Source organism: Falco biarmicus, chromosome 19, assembly GCF_023638135.1.
Source record: "Falco biarmicus isolate bFalBia1 chromosome 19, bFalBia1.pri, whole genome shotgun sequence".
Taxonomy (NCBI): Eukaryota; Metazoa; Chordata; class Aves; order Falconiformes; family Falconidae; genus Falco; species Falco biarmicus.
The window spans coordinates 5,046,678-5,066,404 of NC_079306.1; the positions used below are offsets into that span (position 1 = coordinate 5,046,678).

The 19,727-nt window shown below is 57.3% G+C and overlaps 1 protein-coding gene across 1 annotated transcript; it reads right to left on the reverse strand.

Annotated features, from left to right (window-relative positions):
• Positions 1–1,754: 1,754 nt before the first annotated feature.
• On the reverse strand, positions 1,755–19,630 carry RNF115 (ring finger protein 115). The gene is made up of 9 exons (XM_056321983.1): positions 19,409–19,630; positions 9,994–10,052; positions 8,892–8,943; positions 6,040–6,251; positions 5,431–5,502; positions 5,173–5,245; positions 3,476–3,569; positions 2,137–2,252; positions 1,755–2,018 (listed from the first exon to the last, which is right to left on the reverse strand). Exons 1-9 carry the CDS (start codon positions 19,499–19,501, stop codon positions 1,887–1,889), a joined length of 903 nt encoding a protein of 300 aa, XP_056177958.1. The 5' UTR covers positions 19,502–19,630; the 3' UTR covers positions 1,755–1,886.
• Positions 19,631–19,727: the final 97 nt, after the last annotated feature.

Genomic DNA, 19,727 nt, shown 5'->3' on the forward strand with positions numbered 1-19,727 from the left:
AGGCAGGAGCCGGCCACAGCTCCTTTTCCCTCCGGTTTTCCCAAACTCGGCGGCCCGGGGGCGTTCATGGGCGCTCACCCCCCACCTGGCCCCCAAAAGCACGAGATGGGGCAGGAGGGGGGGTTGTCCCTGCTCCTGGGGGTGCAGCAGCCGCTTCCCCAGGGATGAGCCAGCTTCCCCCCCCCCCCCACTGCTTCAATAGGGCCGGGCAGCTGTGAGGGGCATCTGGCCGAGCCCCCAGCCCCTCGCTGTGGGGTCTGGGGTCTCAGGGAAGCGCAGCGTTTGCGGTGCCCCCGTCCCCAGCAGAGAAACCCAGCACGGGGGGCTCCAGCCTCCAAAATGGGGCTGGGGGCACGGCCTCAGGGGTGTCGCAGGAGGGGACGATGTTCCAAATGCCATAGCCTCCCCCCCGCCCCCCCCCCCCCGCTGCCCTCCAGCACCCGAATAACGATTTTTCTCACCAAAAAAGCCCCTCCCAGCCACACCACGGGTTTCCTTCCCTCCCCATTAGCCCCCAACAGCTCCCCTCCCCCACTTCCCCCCCCCCCAAATCTTTTCTCTGCGTTTGATCTTCTTTATAAAGGCCTTTATTTGACTTAATAGCAAACAAAACACTAGTTTAAATCAAGTGTACGTAGTACACTGTTTACAGCAACAAAGCGGTGACATGTTTAGACACAACCTCCGTCGTCCCCCCCCCCCCCCCCCGCCAGGCCGAGCTGGGGGTGGTGGTGGGGTGGTGTGTGACACCGTGGGGGGTGGGGGGTGACATTGCCACGTGGTGGTTTGGTGGGTGCCGTAAGCACAGACGTTCTTCGGGACGATAAAAACAAGAAGTCAAACATGGGTGAAATGTTACAGGGGACGGGGGGGGGGGGAAACCACCACCAAAATCCCAAACGAACAAATGGAAAAAAAAAAAAAAAAAAAAAAAAAAATCGGCAAAAATAAAGTTATCGGACTCAGGGAAGAATTAAGATTGTGGGTTAAAGACGGAGGAATGGGCCGGTAAAATGGCTCCGCAGAGTTAGTCTGGTCTCCTAAAGGATGCCTTTAATGTGGTCCATACGATACAAGCCAGCTAAGGATCCTAAACGACTCGCCGTGTGTGGGGGACACACACACACACAGGTTTGGACAGACCTGGGGGACACAGGCACGTGGAGAAGGGGCAGAAAACCCCCAACCAAATGGAAAAAAAAAAAAAAAAAAAATATCCACGACAAGACAGAAAAATCCTGCTTGGTGCATTCCTGTTCCTAGAACTGGGGGTGGGGGTCCCCTGTGGCCCCAGTACGAGCACCGGAGACCCTCCAGTGCCTCCATTTTCACCTCTGCCTCTCCCTTCGGAAAACCTCCACCACTTTTACCGAATTCAAGAGGGGGGGGGGGCACATAAAACCAACCTCCTGGCTTTGATTCCAGCCACCCCCTCGGAGGGGCAGGGAAGAGAAGCCCAAATCCTTCTTCCCCTCCCTTCCTTTGCGACGGGGACGCTTTCCCTGCTCTTTGCCGGGGCAGAGGACGCCGAGGAGGTGGCAGAGAGAAATCTCAGGACCCCAAACCTCCCTGCAACGGCTCGCCACCCCCATTCAGCTGGGCCACGTTTGAAGTAGGGGTTTCCCACGTATAAAATCAAGTCAAATCACTCCAAAGATTCTGAATTTAGGACTAAAGAGGCGATTCCAATGGAGACGCGATTCGCTCGGAGATGCTAGTTTAAAGTTTCAGGAAAAAGACAGCACTCATCGCAGTAATACCACAGGGTGGGTTCCCTCCCCTGCCCTATATTTCCTGCTACTCTTTTTGTTTTGTTGGAATTACAATACAATGTACATCTGTAGTAACGATACTCCAGCCAGAGCCCCCGAGGAAGCCCTCGAGCGTCAGAAAGTCCATCGGTCGTGTAGTTGGCTTTCGCTGCTAAAGCTGTTACTCGCTGAGGCCTCGGGGTTTTGTGTTTGCCGAGTCGAATCTTCACCTTTTAAGCTCTTCCTGCACACCGGACACGTGTCGTGCTGCAAGAGAAACGGGGGGAGCTTCAGGGACACGCCAGGGGGGTGGCCACACAACCCCGGGGGGGGGGGGGGAGGTTGGGCTTTCGGAGCCCGATAAGCCCCGGCCGCCCGCTCTTACCAGCTCTAACCATGGCACGATGCAGTTGCTGTGGAAGAAGTGATTGCACGGTAACTGCCGGACTTGCTCCGCTACTGTGTAGTCCTCTTTGCACACAGGACACTCCAAACCCGTATCTGGAAGAGACGCGCAGAGCGAGGGAGGTGAAGCAGCAGCTTTAGCTCTCCGGGAAATCCCAGCTCCGGTCTTTACCGCCCAGGATCCGTTGGCATCCGAGCCGCCGGGGAGGGCAGCGGGCAGCTACCAAAGAAACTCCCGCTGTCCTCTGCATGGGAGCAGCAGCGCCACCGGCACAACCGGAGGGTATCTGAGCTGCCAAAACTTTTTCTCTCGGAATAAGGGCGGTTTTGCAAGGCGGGTGGGGGATGGTCCATCGCACCCCAGAGCCTGGCAGGCTGCTGCGCGCGCCATTGACCACGGCAGACGGCAAAAACCCCGATCCCTCTTCCCACGTACCCAGCCCGGAACGCCAACGCAGGCATCCCAGCGGCGGGGAGAGCTCCCGGCTGCCAGCCCGCACGGCCCGAGCGCTGTCAATGCCGACAGGCGAGACAGAGCATTACAACATGGAAATCCAGATGCTTCTTGGCTTCCCCGCCAAGAAGAAGAGACGCGAGTGTCTACAAACCATCAGACAGAAATAGCTGTTGGGGAAACAGCTTTTCTAATCTCAACAGTTTGTCTTAACGGAGCATTTTAGTTTCCAGTAATAGAGCAGCTTGGAGGGAAAGGGATCCTTTGAGAGGCCTTCAGAGACAGCCTTCTGCAAACACGGTGAGAAAAAATCCCCGGGATGAGCTAATTGCAAAACCATAAACATGATGAGAAAGCCACAAGCCTCCGCTGCCAGCTGCACTGCAAGAACCCGTGAGTTTTACATGCCATTTCCAGAGCAGGAATGTGTTCAGAGCCTGGTTTGAAAGGGACGAGAGCAGCACGCCCAGCCCGGCTCTAACGAGACCATCAACAACTGCACAAACAGAAGATTTTGAGAAGAAGGTAAAGCGATCGGGGGGTTGGGTAGGCCAAAAAGGCAGCGCAAACGTTCTGCGGAATGAAGGTCGGTGCTGATGGCCTGAACTGGTGAGATCTGGACTGAACCCCAGCGGTGAGAGCGGCAGCAGAGCTCAGGATCTCCCGGGCTGGAAGAGACGAGTGTTTCCAGCCCAAGCCCAGGCAGTAACTGGGGGGGGGATGGAGCACCGCCCTCCCTCGTGTGCTGGGGAAGCAGAGGGACACAGCGAAGGGGGTGACCTTTAGCTGGGGGGGGGCTCAGGCCGCGTATGTCAAAGCATCAAGAGACAAGGGACATCAAGCACCGGCGACCGATTCCACCTACCAACTTGTTCCTGAGTTACTGTCACTGTCGGGAGAGACGAGATCTTCTCCTTGTCGGCTGGAGGTGGCCCCGTGTTCTCCAACTGCCCCAAGAGCTGCGGAGAAGAAAACAGGCTGGGGTCAGGAGTGGGGACACGGCCCGGCCAGACAAACACAGGGAACACGACATCCCACAACCGGACAGCCAGGCTGTCCCCGGGGTACATCCCCAACCTGAAGCCCCTAAAAAACTGACAGACGCTGGTGGCCACCGCTCCCTTGCCAGAAACGTTGGTGTTGCCCCAACCCTAGGAGCACGCTCAGGCCATTTCATCCGAGTTTAGACACGCGGGTGATGTTTTTGGTGCTCCAACCTGACTTTTGTGCCTCCAAGTCTTGACAATCCCACCTCCAACCTCGCTGCCCTCCAGACATCTCCTCTGGCATCAACAGGTGGGGGGAGACCGAAGGGTCTGGGTGGGCAGGGAGACGTGGCCACGGCCACGGGGGAGGGTGCTAAGCTACTCCCGGAGGATTTTGATCCGAAAGGGAGTCGGTAGAGATGCTTTGAGAAGAGGGAGAACTTTGTGCTGCAGAAACAAGGGAGACTGAGCACCTTCTGCCCCTCCCAAGACTAGACCCGGGAGTTAGGAGGAACGAGGCCACCTCCCAGGGCTGAAAAGAGAAGCTGCTTTAGTCGGGTACCACCAACTGAAGACCCACCGCTCCCGTGGGTCTGCACCTCCTGCGGGGGGTCCCTGCCATCACCGCGCACATCAGCGTGGGGCTGAGCTCGAGGTGCCGGCGGTGCTGACAGCGCCTCTTTTCCTCGTGTTACAGTTTCACGACTCATAGGTATTCCACCCCGTGAAGACCTAGATTCACCCGGCAATCAGCTGGAACGGGTTCAAGCACGGTCAGAGGAGCATCGGTAGGAACCTCATGGACCTTTGAAGGCCACATTGAGATGCTCGGGGTGACACGGAACCCCAGGACCCCTCCAGCCCCAGTGGAGCTGCCCCAGTCCCGCTGCGCTGCCCGGGGCTCGCTGGCCCCACCGCCTGTGGGGTGGGAGGAGGAAGGTGCCGAGCAGCCACGTGGGCTGCGGGCTCCTCTTGGGAAGCCGTGAGCAAGGCGGGCGAGACGGGCGTGTGATGCAGCCGGGGAAGCCGGGGGCTACTTATGAATGGCAGCAGATGGCTTGGCCAGGCGCTTTCGGGAGGTGTCGGCACGATAAAGCAGCCAAAATTAGCTCTCAGCAAAGCATCCGTCTGCTGATACCCTGGAAGAGGCTGTGGATGGAGGCTGGACACCCCCGATCCTCAGAGGAGCCAACAATGCTCCCGGGGAGTGGGAGGGGGCTCACGCCTCCACAAACCAGCGCGGGAAACAGCTCAGGGCTGCGAATCGCCGAATTTGGCGAGAGAAGCCGGGACTGACGTCGGAGAGTTTCACCCTCAGCCTCCGCTGAGCCCAGCACCAGGCACCTGCCCGCCTCGCAGCGCACACGGGTGGGCACAGCGCTCAACCAAGACCCTGTATGTCCAGTGTCCCTGTCCCCAGACCCTCTGAGGAGGCAGGGCACGAGAAAACACGGTCGTAGCCCTCAGCTGAACCCCATGGCTCATCCCCAGCGGTGGCACTGACCCCCTTACCGGCACAGACCAAAGCCCAGGCCAGCCAGCTCGGGTCCTTCTTCTCCACCCAGGAGGGTCTTACCTGGGTGACAATAGCATCAAGGCCGCTCTGTCCCCACGCATAGTCCCCAGGATTGGAGTGCAGCATCCCACTCCTGCAGACAGGAGCAGAGAGTCAAGGAAACTGTTTCACCCACCCCAAACCAGCTCTGAAGTTTCCACAATCCTCCCAGAGAAACCCCAGTGAGGAGACAGAGCTCCTGGGCACCAGACCACCACCGTTGGCTGGTGTGGACAGCCGTGATCGAAGCCACAGTCTAAACCCATGCTTGCTACTCACCAGGAAAAAGGGTGTTGCGAGCCAGGAATCGCTGAGTTTGCAAAAAACCCTGCAAAGATCTGCTGGATTATTCTAAAGTGGGAGGAATCGAAAGAGAAGAAAAAAAAAAACCAAAACAACAAACCACAACAAAAAAACAAGTTGAGCGAACAAATAAATGGCAACAGTTCAGCAAAAACGGGGCAGCAAAACTTGAAATGCTGCTCCCGTGGGTCGCAGCCACGTCGCTGCAGGACTCACGCCCAGGTAAATCCCTCTGCAGAAGGGCAAGCCCTGAGACAGAGGCACGGCGTGAAGGAACAAGGGATGCTAAGTCATCGGTGTGGGAGGGTTGGGAGAGGAAATGACTGAGTTTCCCCAAGCACTGACTCGTTTCCCTGTGGCGAGGGCTGGCACCGTTACAGGCGAAACCCACCTCTCCCACCACGCGGCTTCGGTTCGTGCTGAGGGGGACAAAGGGCAGAGCGTCTGAGGTGTGAAAACCTGCGCTTTCTGAGTCCAGGGGGTGCCTACCGGGAGCGCCAGCGTCCCCTTTTCCCCCCCCAAGATCCCGCGTTTTCCCACTGATGGAGGAAGGAGAGACTTCCAGGGGGTAACCTGGGCACTTACCCTTCGATAGCAGGGGACCTGTCGGGGCGCGAGCTGCCCCGGGATCTGTACCTCCGCGTCATGGGCAATCGCGGGGGTCGGCTTGGTCCCCAGAGGTCGGCGTGGGCTTGGTGGCCCCTCTCGTTGTCCCTGCTGTCTTGATCCAGTGAGCTGCTACTCAGAAAGGGTCTGAAGTCAGGAAAGAACATCGTGTGGTCCAAATGGTCCCAAAGCTGGGGGGGAGAAGAGGGGAGACACAAACCACGCACAGCTCCGTCACTAATCCCGGTGACTCCACCGCCAACATCGAGACCGGGAGGTCCACCTTGGTAGAAGCAATTGAGCAAATTCATACGGTTACCATGGCAAAAATGCTTAATTATAGCCCAAATTAATCAGATGTACCACCCCCAGGAGGACCAACACGTCAGCTCTGTACGGCTCCCAACAACACAGATTTTGTGAAGCCACCGCAGGGCACTGCAAGGGTCGGTCTCTCTCTGCAAGGAGACGGAGGAGAGAGAACAGACGCCCAGGCGCCTGCATCCACAGGCTCACTGAGCGCTCTGGGTCCTCACAGCAAAGGGATGTGGCCGAAAGAACGGCAGCAGGGCCCTGAGGAGGGGGTTTGGGGCTCTGGTTGCATCCTCGGGTCCAGCATACGCGACGCGGCAGAACAGAGCAGCACGAAACGGCCGGTAACGAAAGGTTTCGCCCACGTCGTGCTCTTCTGCACGCGGGTGAAGCCACCTCCCGGCCCCACAGCAGATCTACCCGCTGCTGGTGGTGCAAAAACCCACCTCGATCCTCCATCGAGCCAAATTGCCTTTCCTGAGCCTGTCCGAGGGTGAACAGGGACGCAGATCAGGAGCGGCGGGGGGTAAATCCATGGATCTCTGCCCCCGCTGCGGGCTGCCAGCCTGCAGGGAACGCAGGGGATGCCGGAGGACACCCCCAGAGCAAGGCACCCCCACCCTGAGCCGCAGCCTGGAGCCGAGGGCACCCCTCGGTGACCCTCTCCTGCAAAACCCATTTGACTTTATTCCTTCTGAAATTCAGATCACCTGCGGATTAAACTAACAGCGGAGGAGGGCACTGAAGATTGATGATGTGGGTTTACGGAAAAAAAAACCCCAAAAAACAACAACAAATTGGTGGAAGACAACAAAACCAAGGAGCATCAGCCAAGAAACCCTCCGCCACATGGGAGCAAACTGCTGCTCGGGCTCAGTACCGCAGAAGTGACATTCGAAGGAGCAGTGCCCTCGGATTTACCGCAGGAATTAAATGCGACACAGCGTAAGACGAGGGCTGCTCTTTCCCGAGTTGTACTAGATCCTCATCATGTCTTAGGACACGATCAGAGCAGCTTAATTTCCATTTCACACCAAATTAGCTGGCTTTCGAAGCCTCTTGTGTTGCCTGGTTCAATCTGGTATTGCAGAAAAAGGAGAAGTCAAGTTTACGACCTGTTCCCTTGAATTAATACCCCACAGATAAGGGTTTTGCTTGTTCTCCTGCTGGTTATGATCAAGACAGAGCTCTGCCTGCCTGCAGCCAGGCTGCTGAGAGAAGACTTTCATTTATTATTTATCCTAAAAGCCATTTCAATTTACATAGCCCCATTCAGGCCGAGGCATCCCGAAGCTCTCTGTAAACCGACACGTGGGCTCTAAGACCTTTTATCTCACTTTGGCTTTATCTCACTGGAACACGGGGCCTTTCTGGGATACGGCGCTGGGGAGGCGCGACATCAAAGCAGCAACAGTTTTGTTCAGCAGACAGCTAGATCCAGCTGAAGAGGAGGGGAGGAGAGGCAAAGCGGCCGCGGGCGGGCGGCGTGGAAGCAAACAGGATCCAGATCCCAAACACAAAGCTGTAGAGGAATTCCAGCTATTCGGTGACCCTTTTCCTGGCGCTGAGCTGAGCAGCTTTGCTGGAGCACGCAAAGGAGAGCTCAGCAGCCACACAGACCCACCCCTCCCCCCCGCCCCCCAAAAAAAAAAAAAAAAAAAAAATCCACCCAGGGATAACCCTGGCTCAGGACATCGGGGAGCTCTCCTGACAAGACCGAGGGACAGTTAAATCTCCTCGATAACTGAGCAAACAAATAACCTGATCTCCAAGCTGGCAGAGGAAACACAGGGAAATTTTATTTCCATCTGTTTCAGGCAGCTCAGGGAAGCGGAGCCCTGCGGAAGGGAGCCTGCCAGCGGAGGCTGAAGCTGTCCTGCCTCCCCCCGGGGGGCTGGCAGAGGAGCCCCCGCCACAGCCCCGAGCTCCGGGTGACTCAGGCGAGGCCACCGCACGAGCCGGGGGTGCGTCTTGACGGAGCTCGACTCTGCTGTCGGAGGCTTTAGGTAACGGGGGAAGAAAAAACGCTTCCAGCCCTCGCTGCCCAACAGCCCCTGCTCCGAGGTCCGCGCAACTGAATTACAGGACACGGACTTAATTACAAGTTTGGGCTTTTTAGACAGTTGCATTTATGGTAAAAGTCAGAGCGGCAATAAACAGGGAGGAAAGGGCAGTCGGGCAACACCCTGCCTGGCTGGCTGAGCATCACCGACACGCGTCCCAGCGCTGCCACGCTGCCAGGCTGTCTTTCTAGCACCCTTCCCTCCTGCACTGCCCAGTGAGCAAACCTCTGGCAGGTCTCACCCCTGGCAAGGTCGACAGCCTCCTCGAAATTTGCCAAGTTCCTGAAAACCCTTCGGAAGGTCAGCTGTCCTTTTCACAAGGCAAGGAGTGAAGATGCCCACAGCCAGAACCGGGACTGAAAACCTCTTCACGGCTACGGGGTTTGGTTTTTTTGATGTTTTTTTGAAAGAGGAAAAAAAAAAAAAAAAAAAAAAAAGCAAGGCGGCAAAACTCACCTCTGCAAACTGTGTGGACGGGCTGTCATCTATGCCGCTGCCATCTAGAAAACTGGAGAAAAATAGTTGAGTGAGAGCAGGTCACCCTTCCAGAAGCGAGCTCCCCTCCCAGGGTTCGGTACAGACGGGGAGCTCATGCGAGCAAGACAGTCCCCGTGTGGTCTGAGAGAGAAAGGGATGAACAAACAGCCTGCCCGTGTGGAATTCCTAGGGACAGGCAAGGACTGCTCGAGTTAAAAGGCTTGTTTCTGTGGAAGAAACCTGGTTTCTAACTACCCGGACTCTGGAAGAGGCATTTGAGATGCAGCATCATCGCTCTGCAAACAGGATCGTGTGCTAAGTGTGGAGGACCCCTCCAGCCTCGCCTTAAGCGACGGGTATATACCTATATTTAAGACGAGGACGTAGCGTGACATTAAGTCATCTCCCTGGTGACACCCGGCCCCAGATTCCTGCTGTGGCAAGTCTCAGATAGCAAAGGTTCACGTCAGCCCTGCTACCCTCTCATCTCGCCTTCCCCTGACCCAAATTAAGCACTTTTCTCAGCAATTACTCAAGACCCAATACAGCCAGTGCTGAAGAGGTGCCGGTTTGGATCCCTAATTCGCTGGCACCGTGTGACGCTGGAGAGAAAAGGTATTTCCTTCTCTCCTGGCCCGAGCTGTGAGACTGGAGAGGCGGTCAGGAGACCGAGCTGGGGCGGACAGAGGGGAAAAAAAGGTACTGTGAGTCACTGAGGTTCAGGCTTGAGTCCTAAAATAAAAAATAACGTTTGTCACACTCCACCAAAAAAACAGGCATCAAAAACACGTAAGCGCTTTCGGTCACGGGACCTTGTACAGCCTCAGTTCCCAACTTCCATCTTCTTGGGAGTCTTCTCCAAACCTCTCCACGTGGCTCTAGCAGGAGAGCGATGGCCACCACAAAACTTCAGTTTCACCCAGTGTGAAGTCCAAAGTCACGCTAATATATAAGCTTTTCTTTTGCATTCCTTATTTTATCCTTGTTGACCACGGTTTTCAGAGGCTTTAGACCAGGCATCTTATAAAAGCAGACGAAATGGAAGCATGCAGTAAAAAAAAAAAATAAAAATGTACGTTACCTGGAATCATCTGTGACTTCCTCAATAAAGCCAGATTCACACCTCGGGCAAGTGTACTCCTGGGAAGACAGAGGAAGCTGGTTTTAGCCACCGAGCACTTTGCTTGTGATTTCAGGAAAGAGACAGAGAGCTCAAGAAGTGAGAAAGCGGGAGCCTAACGCAGATTCCTGATCTCCACCTCCCCATAAAGGCACCCTGGAAGGCCAGAGTTTCAGTTTCATTAAGAGGATTTCAAAGCCCAGTGATTACAGCAGATATGACTCGGTTGGCGACCGCGGAACAGAAAACCACCCTTATCAAGATCACGTAAGGTCAGTGAGTGACCGAAGGAAAAAGCACGACACGCCTACAGACTCCAGCCCGTCCGGATTTTAAGAAAACAGCCATTTACAAGCCTGCTGCAAAGCACCGGGACAAAGCAGCTTCCAGCCCCGGCGACGCAAACCGGTGTCATTCAATTAAACCGGTGTCATTCAATTAAACCGGTGTCATTCAATTAAACCGGTGTCCTGCTGGAAACAGCTCTGGTGGGGAGCTGGATTTGCTGCCACTGGCACCACAGGGAAGAAGACACCTCTCGCAGGGAGCTCACAAAGATGCTCTGCAATTATCAGAGTTAGAAAAATAAGTATTTTTTCACTTATTTGCCCACTAAACCATCCTCATAAACCGGGACTCTATATTCAAGCCAGACCAGTGATACCAGCTCTGCCGTTGCTCTCGCCTCCCACCAAGCACGCCACCCCTTCACCCAGTTAATGATTTGGGGTGCAGAGCGGGGGACACAGCCTCAGGGCTGCTTTTCCCGACACATCACCTGGACACAAAGCAGCTCCTCTCCCAAGGCCACAAAATCCCAATCCGAAAGGTTCAGACACGCACCTTTCCCTCCGAGCCTGCCCTGGACCAGTAGCGAGGTGCTGGTCACCAGTAAAGCAGGATGGAGGTGGATGGGTTTGCTCAGTAGCTGCAAAGCTTTTAAGAAAGGGAGAGAGGGAACTGGCTAAGCCAGAGGCTTCCCAGGCTCTGGAACGTGGCTCCAGGGCCAGCACAGCAGGATCTGCTGCAGGTGGAGGGTGGTAAGAAGCCAGGCTGGGCAGGACAGAGAAAGAGGCGCCTCTGGGTCTCCCCCTGCTGCAACCCCCTGAGCTCCGGACCCCAGGGACCACCCCCCCCCATCGCCTCCCTGTCCCTAAGGAGGGGAAAAGCCTCCCGCAGGTCCTCCGAGCTCCTCAGCCCACACTCACCTGCTGCTGCAGAAGCGCAAGTTCTGCGTAAAGGGTGAGGAAAAGCCACTCTCCAGCCTCCCCCACTCCTGACAACCAGCCAAAGGAGAAAAATTCCGACCTCCCCTGCAGCTCCTCGCTCCCTGCAGCGTTACCCAGCAGGGATAGCTCCAGCCAGGGGCAAAGACGGACACAGGGAATGCCAAGAAGGGCTTGTGCCAGCAGGGAAAGAGAAGGATTCAGTCCTCACAGCTCCATCGGCGCCGCAGCACCCCTTTGCCCGGTATTTATCCACCAGGAGAAAGAGCAGGACCACTGCCCAGGAGCACACCAGCACCATCCTTCCCCCGAGACAAGGGCACGATCCCACGGCCATCCCGGCTTCGGGCAGATGGGAACTGTGCCGGCACCCCCAGCTTTTAGGAGCAGTGGGGGAAGATTTTATTTTTTAGAGGAGAAAAAGTTTTCTCATTTCGTCCCAGAGCTCCGGATCGGCTTCAGTTTAGGGCCCAACGCTGCCAATCCCAAAAAGCAGCGGCAGCAGGAGACAGGGCGCTCCCAACGCACGCCCTGGGCAGGGATTTTCCAACTGATCATTTACAGGGTCCCTGTCCCCAAACCAAACCCTGCTGACAGAGCCTTGCTTGCTTTACTCACGCTTCCCAGACCACGGATAAAATCCCTGCCAGCATGCCGTCAGCCACAGCCTGGCGCCCTCGGTGTCAAATCCTGCTCCCTAGACCCGCAGCCTGGCAAGGGAGAGGAAAGACAACACAAGACACCCAAGCCAGCGGACACCAGTTGCTCCAGTTCCTTCCTTTGAGCTCCCACCATGCCGCCGAGCCCCAGAAGCAATCCAACTCCGGTGCAGGTGAGACGCCTCCCAGCCCTGTAACACAACCCCTTCACCGAGGCAGCTCCAAATTCACCCACGGGTATTTTATTTTTATTTTTTTTTTCCTTTTGCTTTCACAAAACACAAGCTTCCCCTTCGCATCCCTTTCCACCTTACAGCTCCGTGACATTTCCCCACTGAACCGGTATTTCCCCATCTACACACCTCGATCAATCTAATTTTGCTTTTTCATACAAGCCGTCTACACACCTCGATCAATCTAATTTTGCTTTTTCATAGAAGCCGTCTACACACCTCGATCAATCTAATGTTGCTTTTTCATAAAAGCTTCGCTCCCAAAATGTGCCCGACACCCCAGCCCACGCCGGGAGAGACCGAGCACTGGTTTGCACAAAGACCCATTTAAGCAGCCCAACATGTGGGGTATTTTGAAAAGAGCTCCAACCTTGAGTATAATGGGAACTGATGGGTGATGAGCTCTTAGAAAGAAAAAAAAAAAAAAGAAAAAAAAAAAATCTGTCTGGGGCTTTCAGCTTTGCATCCGTGAATCGCAAGGCTAACGAGAATGGACGCATGCGTTTGGAAGAGGAATGCGTGTCGTAGGAGCAAACGGCGGGGCTAAATGCCACCGTGGAGAGCAGGCCCAGCCCCCGAACTTGCAGGGGGGGGCAAAAAAATAAAAGCTTTTTTATTTTGGGCAAAGCTCTGCGAAAGGCAGAGCCCTCTCGGGTGTCCCTCTTCAAAGACGCGGGGTCTGCGCTGCGAATTCGAGGCGAGGGCCGGTGGATGCCTGGCGCAGGCACCAAAACACCGGGGTCAACAGCTCGTTTGACACGATTCCGCCCCATTTCATACCTCACCGCCCCATTTCATACGGTGCCACCAGGTTTCAGAGCCGCAGCGAAGCAGGAGGACGTTCTGTGCTGCCTAACAATCCTGCACTTAATTCATTTCCAGCATTTTCCCCGTCAAAACCACCCCGTTGGAAAGATTTATTTTTTTTTTAAATTTTTTTTTTTTGCATTCTAAACTTAGCAGCAGGCCATGCCATCGGGGACACTGCAGGTCTGATGCGTTTCTGGAAGCTTTTGAATGTTTCTTTTTATGTTATAATCTGGATGGAAATTACCAGCATCTTGCCCAGAAGCTCAAATGTATAGTCAGAGCATGGCAAGAGATAAAAATGGCATTTGGGATAAATAGCAACAGGGGGGAGGGAAAAGGGAAAGCAGAACAGACGATGGGAGGTGGGTGGGATACTGCGGAGCCATCGCACGCACGGAGCGGCGCGAGCCCTTCGTCTTACCTCCCCGCTTTCTGCAAGAGGTTCAGGGATGCACGGGGCAGCCCCGGGACCTGCCGGAGCTCCCCCACCCGCACGGGAGTTTGGTGGGTGCCCCACGTCCCGAGAGCTGCCACCGTGCCCGTGTTGGTGAGCGCAGGGACCTCGCTCCCCAAACCGGATCCAGCCACAGCGCAAAGAAAAAAAAAAAAAAATTTTCCCAAGGAGGCCGGCAGCATCCCATCGCTCTGAGTCCCCTTCAGCCTGGTGGTCTGTGTTTCCCAAAAGGAAAATAAACCAAAATCCCCCTCCCAGGAGCTCTGGCCACCTGCGGCTCTGCCCAACGGGAGCCCTGCTCGTCAGAGCCGCACGCTCGTTCGCTAGAGGAAAGCGGCCAGAGCTGGGTGGCACGCGCACCTCTAGGCTGAGCACACCTGTCAGGAGCGACGCTGCTAGACTCGGTCCTACAGCGGGCCAGAAAGGATGGACTGGGAGGGTTTTCCACCCCTGGTTTGCAGGCCTGTACCCCCAGGTGGTCCCCAAACCCCCTTCACCCCAAGAGGCGAATGCAATTCCAATTACGCAGCGAGCGAAGGAGCCTGGCAACAAACCAGTTGAAGTTTTGACGTCCCCACAAGGCAGGACTCAAATTGTCCCCTTGGCACGTTCTCTCCCGGCTATTCCAGGCACCGGCGAGGGTGGGAGGGGAGGCATCAAAGCCATTTCCCCCATCAGCAAGGCACGGAATCCAACAAAGCAGAGAAAATAAGGCAAGTGGAGAAGTTTTCCTCCACTCTTGCTGCACGCAGCAGCTGTGCGCGCTTCTACACTGGCTGCTTGTCCTCCCCGCGACGCCTCTAACCCCAGACGCGCCTTAACCGCCTTCCCCTCTCTTTTCCGGGCAGCTCTGGGCAGGGTAACTCAGCTCCGCCACCCCAGGCTTGGGTTGATTCATTTGTTTTTGCCGAATGAAAATCTCCCTCCTGTAATCCCCCACAGCTGCAAAAATATTTACTCCTGGTTTTTTTAAGTACCGGGCAACATCACACTGCGCTGTCCAAACTGGTTTCACCCAAGGGGTGGCTGCTTCTCGCGTTTAAATAAACGGTATGGTTTATATTTGACACGGGTGGAAACAGGAAGACCCGGAGAACCGACCCTAATTCAACACCGTAGAGCCGCACGCTGAAGCGGCAGCTCACAGAAAGGCTGAGCCTCGCGCTCCTTAACCCTCAGGTTGGAAAAGACGGCTCCTGCATCCTCACGCAAAGAAAAAGCGGCAAAAAAACCCTCCACGGCAGCTCTTCCGATGGCAGGATGCTGCGGAGATCTGCTCCTCATCTCTGCCGGCACAATGAGCCACGACCGCGGTCGGTCACCTTTGGAGCTTCTCTCCCCAGGTCTCCTCCGGGCAGCTTGTCAAAGCGACACGTTATTTTTACCACCCGAGGACTCTCCTCGCGCTCCGCCTGGGTTTGTCGGGAAGGCGAAAGCACGGAGCGTCTTTCCAAAGTCACCAGATGAATTCTTGGAGGGCTGCGATGATGGAAGCCAACAGCGCTGGGAGGTCTGGAAGGGAGACTGCTCAGTAACCCCTCGCTTCCCACTGCCGCGTCCCGAATCCCCTCCCTAGTCCCTCTCGGACAGCGGAGCCAGAGTTCCACCGACCCAAGGCAGCTCATTTTATGCCAAAAAAAAAAAAAAAAAAGGTTGTTCTGTTTTGTTTTGAATAAAAACCATTTTGCACGGAGAAGGCACAGCAGTTGTCACACCGGACAGCAAGGTGACATCAAACGCTCTGGGACAAACCCCCCACCCCCACCCCGGTATGTGCCCACCCCCTCTGCCCCAGGACCTGACCTCAGAACCCCCCCGCGGCAAGGACAGGGCCCTCGGCCAGACGCAGGCGCGTCCTTCGCACCCTTCGCTACAAATAAACATTCATGGCGTTGTCACCGCTGGTACAGCCGGGGCCTACCGCATCCCAACCTCGACTCCGTTTCACCATCACCACGCGGTTAATCAGCCCATTCCAGCGTTTCTCTGAGGAGGCTCCATCGCCCCGAGGGGGGCTCCGTCACCAGAACGCTGGCGAGCCGGGCGGCAGCTTTTAACCATGGGTGGCACCGGGTGGCCGCTCTGTCCTCCTCGGCGTCGATCCAGAGCTCTCCGAGGGGGAGGAAGGTGAAGCCAGAAGAGCTCCTCTCCCGGCTCGCCCCCAGCTGAGCCCACCCGGCTCCACACCGGCGAAGGAGAAGGGGGTTCAGGCCATTTTGGGGGGGACAGGAGCGTAGCACGGGTGGAAGCAGGCACAGCAGGGATGAGCAGCGGGATCACTTCAGCTTCCTCCTCTCCCCACCGCGGAGGGTGGCCCGGGGCCGAAACAAGCACACACGGCAGCAGAGCTGTGGCACTGGGAGAGCCGAAATCCCCCCTCGGTTTCGCCTCTTGCCGAGCCACATGTTCTCTTTCTCGGGTTTTTCCTCCTCTTTTTAAAATAAAAAGCTCCGCAGGGCTGCAGCCCCCAAAGGACAAGCGTCTGCCGTGCACAGCGAATGGAAAGAGCCGGCAGGGGATATCGTTAAACATCAGCCGGCTTCTCAGCATCAAACCGGCGCTGCAACCCACCCACCGGAGCCCACCGAGACCCAACGCCAGCCCACCAAAGCCCCAACCTCCCATGGATGCTCCAGGCGACCACCAACACGGAGGCGACCACCCCGAAAGGGCTCCAGGCCACCTGCTGGGGTGCTGGTCCTCCTCAGAGCACCCACGTGTCGGCGCGGAGCGAAGTCTGAGCCACCTCTGTCCGCTCTCTGGAAACCTCCAGCTTATTCCCGATGTGTTGGGAGCCCTCGCCAGGTCCCGGCCATGGAAAGAAAAACCTCGCGGGCAAACAATCTGCAGCCGGGGTTTTAGTTTAGGTTGCCATTATCGTGGTGAGAGCAGTTAAAAAAAAAAAAAAACCAACAACAAAACCAGTGCACTCAGCATTTGTTTTGTTTTTGCAAAGACAGGGAGAGGAGTTACTTGTCTGGGGCGAGAGAAAAAAGAGGTTGGGGGCGCAGGACCGTGTCGGGGGTCCAGCTTCTCCCCATTTATCGCTTTTGGGCTTGCAGATCCTCCCTCGGCGGAACGGTAATTGCTCTGCTGATGGTAAACTGAGGCACGGAGAGAGAATTACAGACATCGGCGCTGGGCAGGATGGGGGTGCACGCAGCCAGCGCTCCTCTGCAAGGCCGGGTGACGGCCACGCAGCCTGGAGGGACAAAGGGACCCTTTGGTCTGTCCTTGGAGGGAAGTGGCAACAGCGGTTTCCAAGGTCACCCCGCTGCAGAGCAGCCCCACGGCCACGTCCCCCCCCACAGCCGGGGGGTCCAGGTGACACCCCTGTGCCATCTGTCCCCGAGCCACGGGGACAGCACCGACCTGATGCCGCAGCGGGGCAGGCGACGCTCCTCAAAGCACGGCTGGGTGCCGAGTAAAGATTGCAAAAGCCTCTCCCAGTCGAGCCGACTGGCTGGGGAAGGGCGTAAGGAAGTTCTGGCTACGTTTTCCTTCAAAGGGACAATGTGAAGGAACAGGTTTGGGGACGACTGATGGCAGGCGGCATCCCCAGCAGGACAGAGGGAACCTGTCCCCACCCCAGGGCCAGGCCAGAAGAAACTGGAGATCTCAAAAGAGCAAAAATATTCATTACTGTGGCAGACACAAGCTCCAAAGAGATGTTTTTATAAAGCCCGGGCTGTGCCAAGCTCCATTTCTAGACCCACCACAAGCTCTAGGATGCTTATCCCTACCGAATCCGGCTGTCTCCGGAGGGGAACGAGAGCGGAGCCCACCGGGAGAGACAAAACAACAGCCTCCACCAAGGCCTCAACCCTCAGCTGGGTTTCTGGGTGCTCTTGAAATAGAAACTGGAGCAAGCCACGCCAGGAGAGCTGGGCAAACCATCCTCCAGGCAGAGGATTCGGCGACCTCCTTAACGCCCGCGCCAAGCAGAAGGGCCTTCGGTCCGTCTGGGCTCCCGATTTAGAAGCGAAGGAAACCACTGGCAGCGTGCCGGACCCCGGGAAGTGAAAAACCAGCAGAGGTTTGATGTAAAGGTGTTCCGCGGAGCAGTCCTGGAGTGCTGCTCCCAGGACAAACAAGAAAGATTTTTGAGGCACCAGGAAAGCCTGAGTCTCGCGGATGGCCGGGGTTTGAGCAGATTTCGGGCAGTGCTCCTTTAACAAAGCCCATTTTGAAACACTGGAAAGGTAAAGTGCTTAAGTCAGCAACACCGAGAAGTGGTATAAAAAGAGAATTAAGCAAAATTTAGGAGACAGGAGGGAAGAGAAGCACCCAAAGGTGAAGCTACCAGCTCCAGAGAAGAGGAGCCGGAATGGATTGGGGTGCAGATATTTGATTTCCATCCTGTCAGATGAGGATAAACCTCGGGGGGCTGCTCATGCCTGCAAAGGACCCCCCGCTTGAAGCCACGTCGGGGTGCGAGCGCTTTCGGAGCCTGCACGCATCCCTCTTGCTGCCGAGGGGCACGTCACTTCATTTGCCCGGATTTTACGGAAATAAGGGAAGGGGGCTCAGTGCCCAGGGGGTCTGCGCGTGGCCTCGCTCCTGCCCTGCTGACGGAGAAGGACAGGGAGAGCTCCAACAGCCTCGGACAGTGAAGGAGCAGAGAAAACCCACAAGAGACAGCTCAGAAAATGGACTTTTTGGGTTAATGAAGCTGCTAAGTCCCTGCCTGCAGATCCCAGGGTGCCTGCGGGTGACGGGAGACGCGGTCGGGCAGCACAGCAAGGACAGCTCGGCAATCGGACCTGGATGTGGATGCAGCCCGTGCGGGATAACGGCCGCTGAGACGTCGCCGCTCCGTCCCACGCTGCTCAGCCGGGTGAAGGACGCAGGCAGCCGGGTGAAGGCGGCCACCCGGTTCAGCACCCCCTCCTGCTGCTGCCCCACGCGCCAGCCCTGCCTGCATTCCCCCAGCCCCCCCCCCAGTCCTGTCCCTACCCTTTCCCAGGCTGGGCACTGGGATTACACCCACCAGCACAGCCCAGTCCTGCCCCCTCTCCCTAAACGGCCCCCAGCCGCAGCAATCACAGGCCGACACTTCCATCCTCAAACCCCCCGAATTAGGGGGGGGGGGCAATATTAAGGTCACGGCAGCCCAGACCCACTTCAAGCTGCCTTGCTGAGGGGCCACGGGGATTTGTCACCTCCCTGCTCACCCCTTTGGGGTTGGGGTCCCCAGATAGAGGGGACTCAGTCCCACCGGGCTGGGGCTCGAGCTTCCCTCTCCCCCTCACCCGGAGGGACGGCAGCGATGGAACCCCTCGTGGGCTCAGTTAGCGGTGACAGCTGGGGGTCATCCATCCTCACAGAGTTTTTCGGGGGGTCACTGCGCTCAGCAGGATTTTCAGCTCCACCCCCTTCTACAGGGCTGGGGGGGGGGGGGTGTGTGTGTGGGGGGGTGTCACCCCTAACCACTGGGTTTCTGCAGAACCACCCCTTCCCCATGGGATTTTGGGGGTGGTGGGGTGGTGGTGGTGTCAATCCCTTCCCTGCAGGGTTTGGGGGTGTCACAGCAGCCTCCGAGGCTTTGCAGGGCAGCCCTGTTTCAGGGGGTACCCCTTCCCCACAGGATGGGGGGGCCCCCCCTTTCCCTGCGGGGGTCAACGAGGTGATTTGGTGTGGGGGGGTCTCCAGTGTGTCTGTAGGGTTTGGAGGGAACACCCCTTCCCCAAAGATCCAGGAGGGGATGGGGGGGGGGGGTGTCTCCCTGGCTGCCAGGCTTGGGGGGCTGCCCTTGGGGGGGTCCGGGAGGGGATGGGGGTCACCCTGGCTGCCGGGCCCGGGGGGGGGATGATTCCCTCAGCCCAGCCTGGTCTCCCGGCCCCAAGAACAGCTCCCGGGGGTGGGGGGGACACGGGGCCGACCCCCTCAGCCCCGGGGCCTGCCAAGCCCGGCCCGCCCCCGCCGCGGGAGGGGGCAGCGGCGCTGAGAGGCCTCGGCCTCCCCCACCCCCCCGCCGCAGCCCCCGGCGCTTACCGGCAGCTTGGGGCTGACCTCCCCCTTGCAGCTGTGGCAGAAGAAGCGGTGCTGGGACACGGCGGCCGCCGCCGCCGCCGAGGCCTCCGCCATCTTCTCTCTCCCCCTCCTCCGCCGGCTCCCTGCCGTCAGTCCTCCGCCGAGGCAGCGAGGCCGCGGCCCGCCGGGGAGAGCGTCAACGGAACGACCCGCTAGCCTCAAGCTTCCGGTTCTTCTCGTCTGCTCCGGGCCGCCCAACTGAGCAGCGAGGCTGAGCGGGTAGAGCGTCACCTTGGCCCGACGAGACGGCGCGGGTAGGGCGGCGCCTGGCCCGGTCCTC

Coding starts and splice junctions, on each gene's coding strand:
- RNF115 (XM_056321983.1), bottom strand. CDS start 19,501: ATGGCGGAGGCCTCGGCGGCGGCGGCGGCCGCCGTGTCCCAGCACCGC. Junction 10,053..19,408: donor AGGTCAGCCCCAAGCTGCCG/GTAAGCGCCGGG, acceptor CTGTCTTCCCAG/GAGTACACTTGCCCGAGGTG. Junction 3,570..5,172: donor TTGATGCTATTGTCACCCAG/GTAAGACCCTCC, acceptor TCTTCTCCGCAG/CTCTTGGGGCAGTTGGAGAA.